At 39.2% G+C, this 19028-nt stretch overlaps 1 protein-coding gene across 1 annotated transcript; it reads right to left on the bottom strand.

Annotated features, from left to right (window-relative positions):
- Nucleotides 1–9185: 9185 nt before the first annotated feature.
- Nucleotides 9186–10001, bottom strand: LOC146695469 (cystatin-like). Its single transcript, XM_085476725.1, has 3 exons — nucleotides 9617–10001; nucleotides 9434–9544; nucleotides 9186–9283 (listed from the first exon to the last, which is right to left on the bottom strand). The coding sequence occupies exons 1-3, from the start codon at nucleotides 9815–9817 to the stop codon at nucleotides 9194–9196; spliced, it is 402 nt and encodes a 133-aa protein (XP_085332851.1). The 5' UTR covers nucleotides 9818–10001; the 3' UTR covers nucleotides 9186–9193.
- Between the last annotated feature and the right edge of the window lie 9027 nt (nucleotides 10002–19028).

Raw genomic sequence — 19028 nt, forward strand, 5'->3', positions numbered from 1 at the left:
TGCATCACCCTTCTGTTTTCAACCACCTGCTCTGCGGGTTTCCTATTAATGAAATGTAATTAGCTCTTATTTGTGACTGATTTTGAATAATTAAATACATTTTCATTGTCTAATATCAATCCCAGACATGTTTATGATAAAACTTTCCTGTCAACTTGAGCACTGCACTCCCTGACTGTGTGTAAATAAAAATGTTGAGTCATGTTTTAGAACGAGCCAGAAAAAAGGAGGATTCTCTAATGAAGAATAACATCTTCTCCCTCAGTGGGGATATATACTTTCAAGTCTGCACAATAAAACTAAAGCAAAAAGAAGAACAGTCGTTCCAAATCATCAGTTTATTTAATAAACTTCAAAATTATGGGCTTCTGGTCAGGTAATTTCCCAAACCTATAGTTTCACCATTTTCAAATGAGGCTAGAAGAATGTTGCTATTTCTTTAAATGCCTGTTTTCCATGCTGACGATAAAATCGGTGAAAAAACATTTCAATTAAGTTCACGTTTCACAGGCGGTAATTGGCTGTTTTATTGGCCACATCACAACATAGCAAGCAGTAATACATGACCTTTGTAAAGAGCATTTCTTGACAACGTGTTACTGTTTTACTTCAAATAAGTTTCTTCTTCATTCATTTAGAAAAACAAAGACTCAAACTTCTAACTATACACTGGGCACTTTCAATTCCTTAATAAAATGTCTTCTCTACTAACACAATACAATGAGCACATTTAAGGAGGCAGGTAATTTTTTACTTCATTTACGTATGTGTGTGTGGTTATTTTTTTCTGTGAGAGTAAGTCAGCTACTGTTCTAGTTCAGGAGATAAATATGACGTGAACCTTTCAGCTGCTCAAACTATGAATCCAAGATAAGACCTTGACCACATGATCAATTTCCTGCTCTTATCACAATAATAACTAGTCCACCTGCTGCTGATCACATGCACCCTCCAAAACCCTCACAAATACTGCAAAATGCATAGCACCATCAGTCTACATTCCCTCATCTTATCCGAAACCCAAGGTCTTTACACTCAGTTATCAAATATAGCTGGCTGTTGCGCAAACCATCAAGTGACACTTCTTTTGATGGCACCTTTAGTTTCACTGTGAAGAAGAATGTTAATATTGATAATACTGGTCAAACCTAAGAGCAAAAATAATTGGTAGCTCATATTTGAGCCACTTTTTAGGCTGATGCCATGTTCAAGCAGACAAAAAAGCAGCACTGCATGGAGGCCAATAAAGGCCTACAGCAATAGTTAACGCCCCAGAAGCTGTACTCAGAAAGCTTACAGTACCTACAAGGAGGTGATGTTACAAAGCAGACACAAGAGGTCTCCTCCATCTTTTACTTTCTTTTCAGAGCTACTGAAAGACCCTTTGGACGCCACTCTAAACTGTTGTCTTCACTTTCATATTCAATACATATTCACATGTTGCTTGTCATGTGTTTCTTTGGTGTATTAAGAGTTGTTTTTTTTCATGTGCTATGTGCAGAGGTGTTTTTTTCTGTTCTCAAACTGATCTCCCTGTTGGAGCTCAGTCTGAGGGGAGTTATTTTTTTCTCCTTATCTTTCCTCGTGTGGTGCATTTTCCATTGTTATACCTCTCTGACCTGTCTTCCCCATGTGATGTTTTGTGTAATGTATGTATGATCGGAGGGTAAGATGGCGCCGCCATTGCGTGCAATAGGTCGGCAGCCTTATGAAATTTCCCCTTGTGGGACTAATAAAGGTATATCAAATCAAATAAAATCAAATTATAAACAAGAAACTGGCTACCAACTTGGGCTGCTTTAAAACTTACACCATATAATTGTTTAGTATAATACAGTGGACTTCAAACGTTTTCTGGCGAGTACCATTTCAGAAGGAAAAAAAGAAAAAGAAAACTGAGCTCTACACCAATTTTTTATCAATACAATACAAAAAGAATTCAAGATGAATTTTCCCTAAATAAAGGTCACACAGCAGCATCAAAAAACTCTTGTTTGTTTCCCCATGAATTATTCAACTTAGTTTCACTTCATATTTTCACCTGGTTGTCTGCATCCCACCTGAAGTAGCTTTGTGCCCCACAGTTTTTAGAGCCACTGGTTTAATAAGACATGGCACTGCACAAATGTGTTGCATGAGTTATGGTGCAGGGTTCAGACAATGTCCAGAAAAATGCAGTGTTGCAGGTAAAGTGCTGTGTAATTCCAACCCAGAGAGAGAGGACTTGAGGGACCAGCAAAAAAAAGCAATGCAGCTCACTGTGTATTTGTGATTGATGGTCTCTGTCTGTGCAATAGCTGACTGAGCAACATGTACATCTCTCTTATTCAAACACTTAATGCCATGCACACTTACAATAGTGTGCTCAGACGGGCATCTCAGTGTATCTGAGTGTATCTCAGCCCAGTCATATGCGTCAGGCTTGCTATAGTGGCTAATTTAGAAGAGGGACCTACTACATAACTACCATGTCTTAGGTTGGCGTCCGACTTGGGGTCTTTGTCGCACGTTCTCTGTCATCCACTGCACCCTGATTCATCGTGGTACACCACTGAAAGAAAAAGAAAAAAAAACATGGAGAAGAATATCTTTAATCTTATGAAACTCTTAAGAAATGTGTCCAGCATATATACTGTCATATTTGTTGATCTATGGGTCAACAACACTGCATACTGTAAGAGCATATTTCTGCAAATTCTTGATCCTGTCACGTCTCTGTTGTCTGGTGCCAAGACATGTTCGGTCTGGCTTTTGGCCAGGCTGGGCTGGTCGCCACCACAGCCCCAGCAGCCTAGCAGGCAGGCCTAGCTTAATGCTGACACATCGCTAACATCAGCCAGGGAGAAGAGACCTCTGGGAGATGCTGAAACATCAGCACAGCACCATTTCAGATATACAAGGAGGGATATGCGTGCTCATCTACAGCAAAATTTAAGAAGCTGCCACAGTAACACGTAGGGACATTATTTTGACACACAACATCCTCTTGTGGGGAGTGAGGCTGTTCACACTGCGTATTACGCACACTGACAGAGAAACTGTGGAAACGCACAGAAAAAGCCACACCCCTACAAATAAACCTATGATCATTCACATGAAAGCGTCCGATCATACTTTCGTTCCCCAACAAGAAAAACAGATGAAAATATTCAAAGGGACATAACCAGTCACATTTTGCTTAAACTGGTGTATTAGTGGTTTAAATTTGTGAATATTAAGAAAAGCATAATCTATTGCAATATTGTGACTTTAGGGACAAATAAACCTTAAAGATATTAACAACAACAACAACAACAACATATCACAGCACCTGATCCCAGAAAAGAAAATATATTTTCTTCTTTATGGGCATGTTTGGGGTAAACTAATCAAGCAGTGCTATTATTTCTAAAGGTAAAGGGCAATTCTAAACAATCACTATATTCTGTTTAAAAAAAACAAAACAAACAAACCTCGGAGCTTAATGAGGACAATATTGTGTAAACTAGAACAGAACTAAAAAAAACGGACAAGACCCAAACTCTTCACAATAGTGGTGTTTTTTTCATTCACGCTAATCCTATCATAACGGCTGCCCTTTGTGCTTAGCAAGCCATGCAGATGAGATTGGCAGCAACGAGCATGTCATCGATATGCACAGATATAACCAGGAGTGCCGCTGATTGATGATGCAAACCTTCTCCCTATAGCCTTGTTTGTGACCTCTGACTTCTTACCCCTTGAGGGGTTAAACTTATTACCCTTTGACTCATGTGACCTCTTCTTTGAAAAGGGCTAGATTGAACGATGACCACAGCTTGGGTCCTATTGGCCACTCTGTCTCCAAACTGCGGCCAGAGGGCTGACCATCCAAACCCTACAGGGATGTGACCCTGGACCTGCCACACGCTCTGTGGATAATACTATTAACAGGTCAATACAAACCTTAAAAGAAGGGGGGAAGCAAATGCTGCTTTAACCTAAAGATGAGCAGAAGAAAGGGATGAGGGGGAGATATGTGGAAGGAACACATTTGCAAGACGTATATGGAGGTTATTTGTCAAGTCTGTTTGAACAAATGGTCGCCAATTTGATATGCAAACCGAGATAATGACCTCACCTGGACAAATTTTGGAAGCCACTGAAAGTACATATCAGTATGGCTGCTCTGTTAAAAAAAACTGTATGGTCATTCACTGAAGGTGCGGCCAAAACTGTGTGCAGAAAAGCAACAGAAGTGAGCAAAATGTGTTCAGTTCATTAATTCTCAACTTAAATAAACCTCAGTGAAAGAACATGAGTACTTTTATCGTATCTAATTTAATCGAAAACTCGATTTTGATTATGTGTAAATTTAGGATTCAAGATTCTGTTAAAAACAAAGAAATTGTCCATGTGAACATTTAATTAGTGTATAATATGAATGCAATAATTAAATGTAGCTTGATCTCCAGCCTGAACCGAGGAGGGGCGTATTGGATGTTTGCCAGCAAACCACGCTACATGCAAGACATGTGCTCTCCCTCTCATACACACCCTCTACACAAGGATTGTTAGCTGTTTAATACCCATTACTGTTATTTCTCTCTAAGAAAAAGCATCTAAATGAGCTTTTGTAGAGTGAAGCAGTTAACTTATTGGTAAAAGATTTATTGGGATTTTAACCAATATGTCTTTATACTACACTTAAACTTTTTATGATGAATCAAACCAATATGCAGCATCGCCTATCTGAAACTGTTGTCCTTAATTAGGATACTTCAAAATGAATGCTGTGCAATCTCAAAACCATTAGCTAACTAAAGAAAATCCTCCAAATTCACCGTGTTTATCTCCAACTCTTTGGCAGTCTCTGCGATCAATATCACAACCCCCCCAAAAAATGGGAAAAAATGAAAAAAAATTAAGAAAATTAAAAAAAAAAAAAAATCCCATCGCTTTAAAGACAAGTATATCTACTAGACTTGATTTGACTGAAAGCCTGTACTTAAACATAATGAATACGCATATAGAGGGTGTACACAGGGCATACATAATGCGCTTTGTCTACCTCCACCCTTAAGAGTTGAGTGCCAATAAAAATAATAAAATGCAAAAATAAATAATGCAACAAGCAGCCAAAGCCATGACCCCTATAAAATTTGTTTTGAAGAACGCATTACAGGATAATAAAATAAAATTGAGCTCAAACACATGGAGAGAATTCACTCTGCTAAACTTGTCAGACCTGCGGCTACAGTGGCGCTTGTAAACAACCCTACCTACAAGCACACATTCAGCCTCATGCAAACGCACATGCAATCTCACACAAACAGCAGAGGCTCACGGATTACTCTGAAACATGAAGAGGGGGAAATCTTCAAATGGAGAGGGAGAAAGAGGAAACCCAAAGAAAATTTAAAAAGAATTTGCTCACAAGGCAGAAAGGGAAAAGAAAAATAATCAAACAGTACCTCCTATAGCATCCATGTCAGGAGAGAAGGGTGGGACACCTGCAGAACCTCGCATGTCTATCCAGAGCTCTTCAGCGACTGCTCCCTCACGGAGCAGAGTGTGTGTATGAGCCAGAGAGAGAGTATGTGTGTGTTGGTGACTGAGGGAGGGGATCCTACCATCCTACCCCTCCTCCTTCGGACTGTGCCTCCTTAACAGGATGGAGGGGTAGGTGGGGCCACCGCAATAAAGCAAACACATACACACACATTTCTCTATGGTTGTTATGTCCTCGCATCTCTCACTCTTTCCCGCCTCCACACTTCCATCTTTCCATCTCTTTCCAAGACTTGCTCTCTCCCTCCTTCCCTCGCACACTTGTTCTCGCGCTTCTCACCTCGTGTTTCCCTCTGAGTCTTGGTCTGTCTGCCAGGCTCCTACACTCTCCCACTACCTTTCATCTCCCGCCCCTCTCTACTCCTTGCCCCTATCCCCTCCTTTCTCACTGTATCGTAATACTAACATGCATGCTCTTGTTAATCTGGAGGGGAGAGGGACATATGCTGTTTCTGGCTGGTGGTCTACAACCTGCTAAACTCCTGGTGTGTATGGCATGTGTGTGTGTGTATCCTGTTGGTTTTTAGTCTCATAATACTACGCTGCTAGGATTAGGCGGGACAGTCAGAGAGCACTGCATGGTGGAGAGGTGAAAAGAGAGAAGAGGGACAGCAAAAAAAGAGGAGTGGCGCCACGATCAAGAGCAGCAAAACACACTTCTTTTTTTTTTAACCTTTTATAGTTCTTTTTCTGGGTCGCTGTGCCAGCACCCCTCCTTTCCTTCATTCATCCGGCCACACAAGTCCCATCTGATTCAGGGAGTACCCATCCCTACATAAATCATTCTCTTATTCCATTGGCCACACATTACATTCAAAATATTGATTCCCCCCCCCCCCCTGCTGCAGCACTGATTGCAAGGAAACCCTGCACACTGGTCACAAACAGGAAGTGGAAAAACAAACCACGGGTGTGTTTCGATTGACCACAATGGCGGACTCAGAGCTTTGGTCACAACACTGACAAGGGGAATCTATGCCTTTCTGCACAAATAATGGAAATCCAACAACCAAGTAAAACAGAGAAAAAGGCAGTTAAAAGGAGTTCAGAATGATTTACAGCCACATTATCCTCAAAACAACCCAGAAAGCACCACTAGGAACAATGACGTAGATCTGCTTTTCAACATTTTCAGTCTACAGAGTTAATGTCTTAAGATTATTTCTTGTTACATAAACCATGCACTTTTGAAAACAAAACTCAGTTTTAAACAAACCATTGTCCTTGAATTCAAACTGACCATCAGAAGGGCAAATGCTGCTGTTTCCATGACAGCACAGCTGACGATACTTTGAACTCTGACCTTATACTCCTGCCTTTTGCTCGGAAGCAGTGACCAACCCAAAGGGTCAATCAAAACGAGGTCAGGAGAGGTCGAATGGTAACGACTTCTCTCTGGTTACGCAATCACACCATATCAACCTCCACCAAACTGCATCTAAGCATCATTCATCCTAATCAGAGCAGTGCACCTTCCAGGAGCAAAGAAGGGGGGATGCTGCATTCAGTATTACGAGACAGGTGAAAACCCCTGGGATCACACAGGGAAGAGCAAATATGAAAATCTGAAATAAGAAAAGAGGATAAAACCACGACAGAAAGTAATCACTTATACTTGTGGACTCCCATTCATTCATGCAGCGGGCCTGTATTGATGTATTAATCTGTCTGTCACAGACCACTTTATGTAGTCATTTAGAAGTAATTTTGATGTAATTATCTTATATTATTTTGCAATTATGCGCAAGAAATTGGATTAAAATAAGGGAATGAGGTCAGTGAGCATGATTCAGCTGCATTTTTAAGAGAAATATGTACAATGTAATAATGGCAGGAAGGCTCTTAACTCATGGCATGCAATGAAAAGCATGATTATTCACATTACTCCAGATGAGAAATATAAGAAGTTATAATAAGAACTATATAATAAATTATCCTGTAAGGTTCATACACAGGTATACCAGAGGCCTAAGATGAGTCAGCAGTTTTGTGTGATTTTTTTGTTTTTGTTTTTTTAAAGTGTAGCGACAGATCCCAACAACAAAAAGGTCTCATTCATCAGAGAGGATGGCGAGCAAGTGCACCAACTGTATTTTATAGAGAATGTGGTCTCATCTTGAAAGACAGAGGGGTAAATCTTTAAGAAAGGATGATACCGTCTTCTGGTAGAGAAACTGGGTTGGAAGATATGGGGGAAAGACAGATGAAGGGGTGGAGGGACTGATCAGAGGGGTGCCAGACACAAAGAGGCCAGGCCATGGCCAGTGGCACGCGATGGGCAGATTAACCAGCGTTTCCTCCCCTAACTGAAGCATTAGGACACCTGACTGAGTCCCGCCAATGGCAGCCAGCCAAGGATTTGTTGGGGGGGGAGACAAGCTGAGGCTCGCCTTTCAGCACTCAGGCTCTGCAACTGCACAAAGACGGGCGGGGTGGTTTTCGCTTGGGGGGGAGGAATAAGGGGTGATGGGCTGGTGGCTTGGAGTTGGGAGGGGGGCCTACAAGCCTAACCCCTCACCATCTGCTGAACAGGCTAAGTGAGGACAGGGGTAGGGCCAGAGTGCGGGTGGAGTATGTGAGCGCGTGCATGGAAACTACGCGTGTATCTGCATGCACGCACCTGTTAGTGTGTCAGTGGGCGGGTGAGTGGGATGGCAGATGGACAGGGCATACTCCTGGCACTACAGCTTCAGTGTTAGTCATCCCAAATTAAGGAGTATCCCCCCTTCCCCCACATTCCTAACCCCTGCTACCTAATACACAGTGCCAGCCAATTCTTTATGTTTTGCTCAGTTTGATTAAGACATCCATGATTAGAGACATTATGAGCTGGGTGAGAGGGTGTGTGAACAGCTTAGCCATGCGGCTCTTTACTGTAATCAAAGCCAAACAGATGCAGTCTCATTGGTCCCCACGCCACTCAGCAATATCTCATATTCTGACATTGCAGACACATTTTATCCAAATTTCATCTTGAGCAAAATGCAGCAGAAATATGGATATATTTATACACACACACCACTGCTGCCCCAGACAACACATCTTCATACCATAATTTGATAATCCCCCTACCAACCCCCTTGTTGTTTGCCTGAATTTACTCTCACACATTGTGATCTGTTTATCCCCCCCCCCAATTTAGGGGGGAAAAAAAAAAAAAAAAAAAAGGGGGTCAGAGTGGCAGACAGTTCAGTCTTGCTGAGCAGTAATCTGAAAAAAAAAAAAATGCCTGTAATCCTCCATACAGAGCCCTTCTGGAGACCGTGGTTATATGTGGAGGTGTAGCCTCGTCTCAGTTTAGCAGCCATGTGTCTGACCAAGCCTGACACGCAACTAGGTCCTTACAGCTGCCAGGACACACACTGAGAGATGAGGCACAGTAAAGCTGCCCCCGGTCACTCACTGGAATAATTATGCTTTTTTTTTTTTTCCCCCCATACAATGCCGAGGTGGCGCAGGTCACTGAACTTAATCATTTCTGTGTTGGTACAAGTGACATAAATGAGAGCCAATGAAATCATGGTTTATGATCATGCTATTATAAATTTAGAGTGGGCACAGTACACCAACTGGCACTCTTTCTGAAAGTTGAGATGATCAGACTAAAACAACGCTCACTGATAACTCTTTACTTGGAAACACCAAAAGTGACAGTATGAGTGTATTAGCTTTTATTTTGGTGGCACTCATTTTTAGAGAGAACACGTGATTTCTCCCAGGAGACTTCTACAACGACGAAGTGGCACTGGTACTCCTGAAAGAAATGGCAAATTAGTACATTTAACTACTATGCAATTTGAAAATATTTTTTTTTTAAAAGGGGGGGGGGGGGGGGAGGGGTTAGTGGGGTTATGATGCATTTACCCCCTCGGTGTGTTATGCACCACCCAGTTCTTGAACTTGCCTTGCGTCTAGACTGGAAAGCACATGGCTCGCTGTCCGCAGCAGCGTGGTTTCTGCTGCACACAGTCTGCCCCAGCAGCATGTCCAGAATGTACTTTATTCCCGCAACTACCTGCAGAAAACATCACCACCTATTCGTATATTTTAACTGAAAATTGGGTTGTGACTTCTGATGAAGTTTTACCTGAATTTTAGCCGATGTTATCGCCACAGTTTTATAAGCGAACATCTCTCCTGCGTTGACTTTGTTGAATTCAGCCACAGCAAAGTGAGCTGCCGTCAAAACCCTGGTGTCGTTAACCGGAACACGTCGGGGCTCCCCGGTCATGGTTTGTTCGGCGGCCGAAGCACAAACAAAAACAAAAACAAAAAACCAGGCAAACATCCTGAATCAAAACATGTGGGTTCAAAGTTTATAAAAGAACGTCTAGGCTCTGAGTGCCTAACTTCGCATTATATGCCGGGTTAAAACTTGCTCGGTAAACGCACACCTGCGTCCAATCTGCTGATTAACTGAACGTAAAAGAGACACGCGCCACTCAGAACAGTAGATTCGGTGTTGCGCGGCAACCACGTTGCTGAGCTACCGAGAAACACAAGCTACTACAGACTAAAAAAAATATATATACAATGAATTTAAGAACTAATGGCATGTTTATTATTTAAAACAACAATGTCACTGCTATAAAGACAAAGTATCAGTGATTATTTGAATATATGAAGGGTGACAAGGGGGGGAAAAATAACAGAAACGCCAATAAAAGGGATAAAACCCCATTCTTCTTAAAGTTATTCACTCATTTTGTGTTTTGATCATGTGGGTAAGCCTAAAATCTTTCACAGGTGTTTCTCCTCAGATCTCTCCCCTTGAATCTGCAGGTCTGGATCAACTTGATCCTTATTTTCACAAGCTGACAAGAGATTTTATATTAGAACTACTGACTTCTATTTTTAACATTCTCCTTTCAAACAATGAGATCTCTGTCATATGGAAATCTGCCTATGTTTTCCTTTTATTAGAAGGAAATTACCAATCAGTTACAGGCCAATTTTAGCAACGGTGTTTTAGCAAAGGTTTTCCAAAGACTTATCAATGAACAACTAACTGTTTTCCAACATTAGTCAAGTTTTAGAAAGCAGCACAGCAAAATAACAGAGGTTGTTAATGTGGTGAATGTATAATGGTGCAATGGACTGCACAAAACATTGTGCTGTTCTTTTTCGTGATCTGTTTTGACACAATTGATCATGACACCTAAATGGACAACCCAACATTGGCTTGTCTGCAAATGCTTAAGTTGGCTTTTACATTACTTGTCAGCTAGAACATAGTACGGCCCCTTTACTGCGTTTTCTTCTTCTTTTCTCCCAGTATCCAGTGAAGTTCCCGAGGGCTCTATATTAGCACCACTCCTCTCTTTCTCTATGCAACTAACATTAGTGAAAAATGTTGCATTTTCTTTTATGCTTATATGACTCCTTGAGTCATATAAGCCCTCAAATTTCTGATGCTTGTTAAATGAAGGCAAATCCAATGTGGTGATGTTCTCAAATAGCAAAGAGTTAACAAATTTGCCTAAAATCAAAACCACTCAAGGGGGTAAAATTGAAACGGTCACAATTTAGGCAAGTATTTAGGCATCATTACAGATCAAAAAATGTCTTTTAAACCCAAGCTGAAAAGCTTGTGACCAAGCTGAAATATAATCAAGTTTCTTTTAGGAATAAATCTTATTTCTTGCTCCTCGTGTGGAAACACCTGATTTCTGCAACTTTTTTTGTGATGGTGAGGTGTTCTTTATGACCAGTACCATTGTTCTTTATGTTTTATTATTAGCTTGGAAATCATGGACATCACTGCTTGGGCTAGTTATACACCCAGTGCACCTATGTCACTTTATCCTGGAATAATCTACAAAAGGAGCTGAAACAATCAGAACTGAGGGAGTTAAAATCAATTTTAAAGGACCAAGTTGCTCTTGTAATGATCTGTTATTGTGTATGTTTAAAGATATTAGTGTTTGCCATTTTTATCTTTGTTATATTGTTATATATTTCTCTTGCCCTCTTTGCCAGGTCTCTCTAATAACATTTACCTAGGTAGATCAAGGATATATACATAACCAAGCTGAATGATAGTCTCTTGTGCAACATTTTACTGGTGTGGTAAGCAATTTTAGTTTAAAGACTGCAGGGTCAGTTACTGGTTTCAAAAACTACTAAACACAAATTGTCAAACTCCTCTTAGGCCACATACAGCCCAGTGTGATTGCAAGTGAGACCAACCAGTAAAATATTGCATTAAAAAAACAGTATTCCAATGTTTTTTCCTATTTGTTTGAACAAGTAAATACTAAAAATGTAAAAATAAATTAATAAATTAATACATTTAAAAAAATAAAGTTTTAAAAAGAAAAGAAAAATCAATAAAACCAACCCCCAAATGTAAGACACCCTTTATCCCACTCCTCTCAGTTTATGTTATTGCATAAGCCACAAAATATTGACATTTGGAGCTTTTATACCTAAACAAGAACATTATTTTATGTCTTTACTAATACTTTCCAAATAGGTAAACTTCTATGTAGTAAAACTGGCAATACAAAATGAATAAAAGTGTTTTTTATTGAAAAATTGAAGTAGGTAATGACTGCACGAAGTTTTTACAATTTACAAAGCTATGCAGTGGGCCAAACTTAACCAGTTTCTAGCCTCTGGGTCGCATATCTGACGTGACTGTACTAAATCATTTACACAACAAGGTTATTAAAACGCAGCCTCACCCAGGCACAGAAAATTCCTTGAAATGGGGATATCAAAGAGCATTGCTGTAAATCCATCCTCAAAACTTTGAAGTCTGTGTGAGAAAGGGTACAAGCAACTTTAAAGGGGTTGCAGGGTTACCATGTTAAATACAATATCGGATGGAAACACTGCAAAATAACGCAAAGCACACCTTGCCCAACCCGAAGCCTGGCAGCAGCATGTTCATGCTATGGAAACGCTTCTATGCCGCAGACCCTGTAAGGGTTTGTGAAGGTAGATGGATCCAAAGGATCAAAATATGGGTAGTAAAATATGCTTTTTTTGGTAACAGGACAATTTTAAACATAATTTTGTATCCTTTTGCAAAGGTGTGTTTTAAAACCGAATCTATTTCTACACAATTCAGCCTGAATCTACTGCCAACTGTGACAAAAACACACAATAAATTATTTTCCTTAGTTTCCCAGCCTTATCACACACACACACATACAGACACACACACGCAATGTAAACATGAACTCTCACATAATTAGGCTTGCAGTAAGTCACCAAATTAAGATGAGAACAATATCAGCTAAATTGTAAGATGTGTTTATTTGTAATATGAATGGACATTCTAGGGGTTTTATAAATCTTATCATGTAATGTGACATAGTTTTTGAGTTAACTGCAGACAAATATTGAGAAATGTCGACTCATAGTTGCAGAGTCACATTCATGAGAGGATCTTTGCCCAGAGAGTAGTGTGGTGCTGTAGAAGACATTGGGAGGGGGGCATAAATGGACATAAACTACAGCGTTTGTGAGTTGCATTTAAAGATATTACCAAATTAATACCAAAATGTAAAAAAAATATTCCTTTGTTTCACTGTGAACTTCCCACAAGGCTGCGGTAATCCAAAATGTTGAGACAGTGTGTAGTGTGGGTGGGAAAACAGCATACTGAAGGTGGGTGCTGAGTTTATTTCACAGAAGCAAATGATCTTTTCAAGGCCAATATGAAAAGGATAAATAACTGAATTAGTACTGCAACTAACCAGTGTTCCTATTTCCAGTTTATCTGCCGATTATCTCCCTGTTAATCAATAAAGGTTTTTTCTTGATAAAATATCCGAAGATGGTAAAATAGTAAAGGGAACAGAACGTGGAAAATCCCGACAACCAAAAACATGAAACCAGATAAAGAAAACCAGAAAAGTGGCATCTTTTCTTGTTAAATAAATGATTTAAATGACGAATTGCTTAACAAAATGACTGCAGAGTGATTTTTCTCTTGAACAACCAACCTCTTATTCCTGTCAGCTCTACATATATTGTATTAAGGTTCACTCAAAACCCAATCTATCATTTAATGAATCTCTTCTCCTCCTTTTGAAGGAGAAAATGTTTTGCAGCTGAACTTTAAAAAGCTTTTAAAACTTGAAAATACTTCAGCAATTAGTCTCCAGAAAGAAATCATCCTGAATCAAAAGCAAACATATAAAGTTAGGATGTTGTGTAAAATGTAAATGAAGCAGTTATTTTCAGAGCATTTAAATACTCTAATTGTAAATAGCATAAAAGATAACATTTGAAGGTGAGAGCAAAAAAAAGGGAATAAAAAAAAATGTATTTGATGCCGGCAACATATTTGTTTAGATAGAACAAGGTTGTGTAATGTTTAAAAATAACCACTGGCTGGAACATATCACAGCTAATCAGGTTAAACAGTAACACGACTGGGTGAAAAATTAACATGCCAGAGAGGCTGACGATTTTCAGAAGTAAACATGTGGAGGGGTTTACCGTCCCATGAAAGAGTACTCAGAAATTTTTAAAAATTAAATTTATAACTCAATTTAAACTTGCAAAGAATTCCCACATCTATGGTTCTCAGATAGCATCTCACAGGCAAGTAAATAGTGCACTTACTCACATTTTATTTATTCGTACACGCACTGTTCACTTTGTTAGGTTCAATTGCTTGTTAAGGCAAATATCTATCTAACAACTCAGTGCATTTAGACATGTAAACGCCATGATCAAGATGACCTGTTGAAATTAAACGGACTATCAGAAAAGTGATTTGAGTGATTCTTTACTTAAGATGGTTGTTGGTGCCAGATGGGTCTGAGTGTTTCAGAAACTGCTGATCTGCTGGGATTTTCCCCACACAATCACTCCTAGGGTTTATAGCAAATAGTCTAAAAAAGAAAAAAAAAGAAAATATTCAGGGAGCAGCAGCTCTCTGTGTGAAAATACCTTGTTGATGCCAGAGGTCAGGAGAATGGCCCGACTGCTTCAAGCTTATAATTAGGACACAGTAACTCAAATAACCACTCGTTATAACCAAGGTACGCATACCATGGTTATAACGAGCATCTCTGAACACACAACAGTCTGAAATCTGAAAGAGATGCGAACCATGTCCGTCCCATGACCACAGCGTTACCCATCTTCTGATAGCTACTTGCAGCATTTCACAATGCTTAAATAATCTCAAACTATTTTCTTTTTTGAACATGGGAATGAGTTCACTGTACTCAAATCATGTCCACAGTCACCAGAGCTCAATCCACATCATGGATTTACAGACAGCACATCTGCAGCGACTGAGTGATGCTATCGTGCCAATATGGATGAAAACCTCAGAGCAAATTTTCCAGCACCTCGTTGAATCTATGCAAAGAATTAAGACAGCTCTTAAGGCAATGCAGTACTAGTGTGCTGTACTTAATAAAATCACCAATTAATGCATACTATGACATAGCAGCATGACATGAGTGACAGTTATAAACATAAATGGCAATCATCTGAAGAGGCACATTAGCATTTTAAAAGTGTGGCTTTTTTTCATGTTTCCTTGCTTCGTTATTTGGCATGTGATTAAGGAAACACATGAAAAAGACAAGATAAATAAATGTGTACATTCCCCTGATACACGCCATGTTAAACCATTAAAAAAATTAAATAACTCACAGACTGTAGAGAGAACTCTATGTATAAGGACAAGGCCTAAAACCAGTATCACATAGCTGTGATCTCGGGGTACTCAGAAGGTCCTGCATCAGAAAACAGATATAATTCTGTAGTGGAAATCGCTGCATGGGTGCAAGAACACTTTTGAAAAACTGCATTTACCTTCTCATTGATTGCACTTTGTCCCTACAACAAATGCAAGTTAAAAGCTTCATCATCATCTGATGACAGAAAACATAATACAAACATAATATAAACATGAAATAGAGCTCATTTAAGATGGACAGACACAAAGAGGAACTCTTTCATGTGGTTTATCCAAAGTTTTTTGTTTTTAAAAATCATGGACAAAACATCCTTGAGACTAAAGGAGAGGGACCATCTGGCTTGTCAACAGCCTTGGGTATGGAGAGGCTTTAGTGAACATGGGACATTTAACTTGCACATCTGTGAAGGCACCATTATTGCTAACGATGTACAGAGCTTTTACAGCAACATATGCCGCCATCTACATTATGTGTTTTTCAAGGATGGAGGCTGATTCCCAGTGACCCATTGAATTAGCCAAAAAGAATCAAACTTTAAGCAGTTAAAAGAGCAGAAGGGGTGATACAGCACTGGTGGTTATCACAGTGTTGACATTTAAATGTGTTGCTGGTATTAAATAAAAAAATGTGCATATGTTATATGCACAAATAAAATACATGCCTTCAATGTTAAACAATTCAAAACTCTCTCAATAAATGCATTCTGTTTAAGCTGCCAATAACAGTCGAGCATGATTGGATTTAACCTGGCCAGCACCACCACAGTGAATGCATAATCCTGACAACAAAGCACAGAGGTGGCAGTGTGATGATCCTGGGTTGCATGAATGCAAAAGGTGTTGGGGAAATGCCGTTTAGATGGTGCCATGAATCGATAAACCTCACACGCTTCTGTTGGTCTACAGAAAACAAGCAGATGACGCATATTCAAGCACCCTAACGGTCCAAAGCGGACGGTTAAATTCATGAGAAGAAAAGTGAGAACTTTGACCTGGCAAGTGTGCGCTCTGCATGAATCCAGCAGAATGCTTATGGAGAGGAAAACAGAGCAACACAACCTCTTAAGCAAAGATAAGATAAGATAAGATAAGATAAGATAACTCTTATCTTATCAACTGAACAAGAAGAAATCTGTCATCAAGAATAAAGATGGACATAAAAAGTACTAAAGAAAAACGGAACTGTTGCCAAATGTGTGCTGACCTTAAAATAAGTTTCTGCTGTGGAGTTTTACAAGGAAACTTTTAGAGCAGATATCCTACCTCTCATTGTCAAATTTTGCCATAAGACTTTAAAAGTAGTTAAAAATAGTCACGCAGCAGCGGAAGCAGCTCTTTTAAGAGTACATGATCATATTTTAGCACCACCAGCTTACATGTCAGCGCGTCACTAATGGTGACGGGTTAGCTAGCTGGTTTAGTTAGAGGTAACTCTGACTAAACCGTTTTATGTAGACATTTTATTGTATGCAAAATGCTATTCTGTAAAGCTGTGAAAGAAAAGGAAGTGTGTTAAAAATTCGCTATGAAATTTAAAGGAGTGGAAGTATGTGAATTAATGAAATAAATGTAAACAAACTTTTTCAAAACTGTTTAACGACGGTCTCGTGACAAGTTTGAGAAGTTGTTTTTTAATATATATGTTTGTGCGACATTAAACTCTTGGTGGCACAAAGCAGGCCTTTGTGCTTCTCCTGACATATTAAGCCCAAGTACGCTTATTTGTTCATTCCCAACAAACCTCATCAAAACGGTAGAAACCACAAAACGCAATGGGGCGGCTGCCATCGATTCTTTACTGCTCTTCTTCTTTCCTCCTTTTTTTTAATTTTTATTTTTTACGGCAGCTGAGGTTGTTCAGTGATGACACGACGAATCCTACTTCCGGGTCTAAAGTAGTCTGCGTTTAATATGGCTTTTGTGTTGTTAACATGTTTAATGTTATGTATTTTCTTCTATTTGATCTCAAAAAGCTCCTAAAACAGTCAGTGATCACTGTTGACCTCCCTCGGCTTTTATTACCACTAATCATTTATTTAAGCTCAGTTTTTAAAACCTTAGGCTGTAACTACAGCCCAGCCCATGCAACAGTATATGAATGACTAACCTCGTATTGTGGATGGATTATCTCAGTTGTTCTCCTGGCTGAAGTTTGGTCCTTTTACAGCATCCTGCCATGCGATTACATTTGTTTCTGACCACCGAGTGGAAAAAAAGTTAGCTTGTTTATATTATGCTAACATAGCTGTGTCGCTAGCGGTCACGTAGCACATCATTATATACCAGCTAGCCCAACTTCAGTAACCCCACAAGCGTCACTGCTGTTTAGTTTTCTGTCTTCATTTATGCTGGAAGTGATAACAGAGCTGTACGTTTTAATTTGTTTCCAAAACCCCGCAGTCAGGACATGCTATATTGTATTTAGATAGAAGCTAGCGAGCTAACTCCCTGCTAACTTCTAACTCCGTTAAATGTCATAAATTCCGTTTTCATGGATGCCTGGATGTTAAACTCAATTGTTACACCTGGTAGAGCAGAACGCTGATCATTTTATTAAAGATGAAAGACTTTAGACAGTTTTTCAACTCTCAGTAATGCCACAGTGATCGTTTGATATATGGACCTGCAGCGGAGTTTAGACCCAGACACGGCTAGTGACGTCAGACTGAACAACCGGATTGGCAATTGCTGCTTTACCACCCCCTACCGGTCTGAGCGTGAACTGCCTTTCCTTAAGCTGCTGAGGCCAGGTGGATTTGTCTAAATGTGATCGCGAAATCTCTCCCGAATTGAATATTTCTCCATAATACACGCACCAATAAGATTAATATAGCGACTGATAAATGAAGATGTTTAGGCAGTTTTGAAGGACTATAAAAGCAATTAACCTGACCAAAACAGTTTGATGCAGAATTGAAAAGTACAGATTTGGCAATATAATGCGATTTGGGTGATTACAGTGTCTCTCTCTCTCTCCTCCTTGTGTTTTGGAGGATTAGACTACACCTGAGCTTATCAGCCTGCTTGTAAAAATGTGTAAAAATCTTACACATGTTAAGAGCAACTGCTAATAGTATATTGTAGTTTAATATGCATAACAGACATAAATGAAGGTCTAATGGGTCAAGTTATGGTCAATATCCACATGATTAAAATATTTGCAGTATTTGTTCACCTCAGTTTACTGCTTTTGATACTAGATTTGAACGGGAGATTTAATTTAAAAAAAAAAAAAAAAAGATCTTTAAACTTAAAGCACAAAGAATATGGGAGTCTGAAAACATTCCCCATCTTTCAAGTATTTTTCACCCTTTTGAGATTTAGATTCAGTTTTCAAAACTACATCCCCATTAAGGTCATTCTAATGTTTTAGATGCTGCATCTGGAAATTAATTCAAAGAAAAATATGTGAACGTGCTGTAATTGATATATTATAAATAGAGGGGGGGGGAAAAAAAGATACAGTTTTTTTTTTTTTTTATTCAAAACAAAAATATAAACCACACTACACTTTTAAAAAGCCTATTTTCTCATTTGTACATTACATTTTAGTGTTGAACACATTTTAAAAATAACCACATGTGAACAATCAGCACAAAGACAGGGGAACAGTTTGATGATAAAAGGAAAACAGTTTTGATAACTAACGAAGTACTTCAGCTTGCTTTAGGTTCAACAGCATTCAAGATGTAGAAAAAGGATGTGAAGAGTTTAATTAAAAAAACAAAAAACACACACACAAAAAAAACAAACAAAAAAACAAAACAAACTGCTTTGATGGCTCCATAAGAGCAAAACTCATCCAACAAATTATCCTGAAAAACAA

Source organism: Copadichromis virginalis, linkage group LG13, assembly GCF_057382275.1.
Source record: "Copadichromis virginalis isolate Kocher_CV1m ecotype Utaka linkage group LG13, C_Virginalis_male_GT1.1, whole genome shotgun sequence".
Lineage (NCBI taxonomy): Eukaryota > Metazoa > Chordata > Actinopteri > Cichliformes > Cichlidae > Copadichromis > Copadichromis virginalis.

Coding starts and splice junctions, on each gene's coding strand:
- LOC146695469 (XM_085476725.1), bottom strand. CDS start 9,817: ATGTTTGCCTGGTTTTTTGTTTTTGTTTTTGTTTGTGCTTCGGCCGCC. Junction 9,545..9,616: donor TAACATCGGCTAAAATTCAG/GTAAAACTTCAT, acceptor TGTTTTCTGCAG/GTAGTTGCGGGAATAAAGTA. Junction 9,284..9,433: donor CTTTCCAGTCTAGACGCAAG/GCAAGTTCAAGA, acceptor CATTTCTTTCAG/GAGTACCAGTGCCACTTCGT.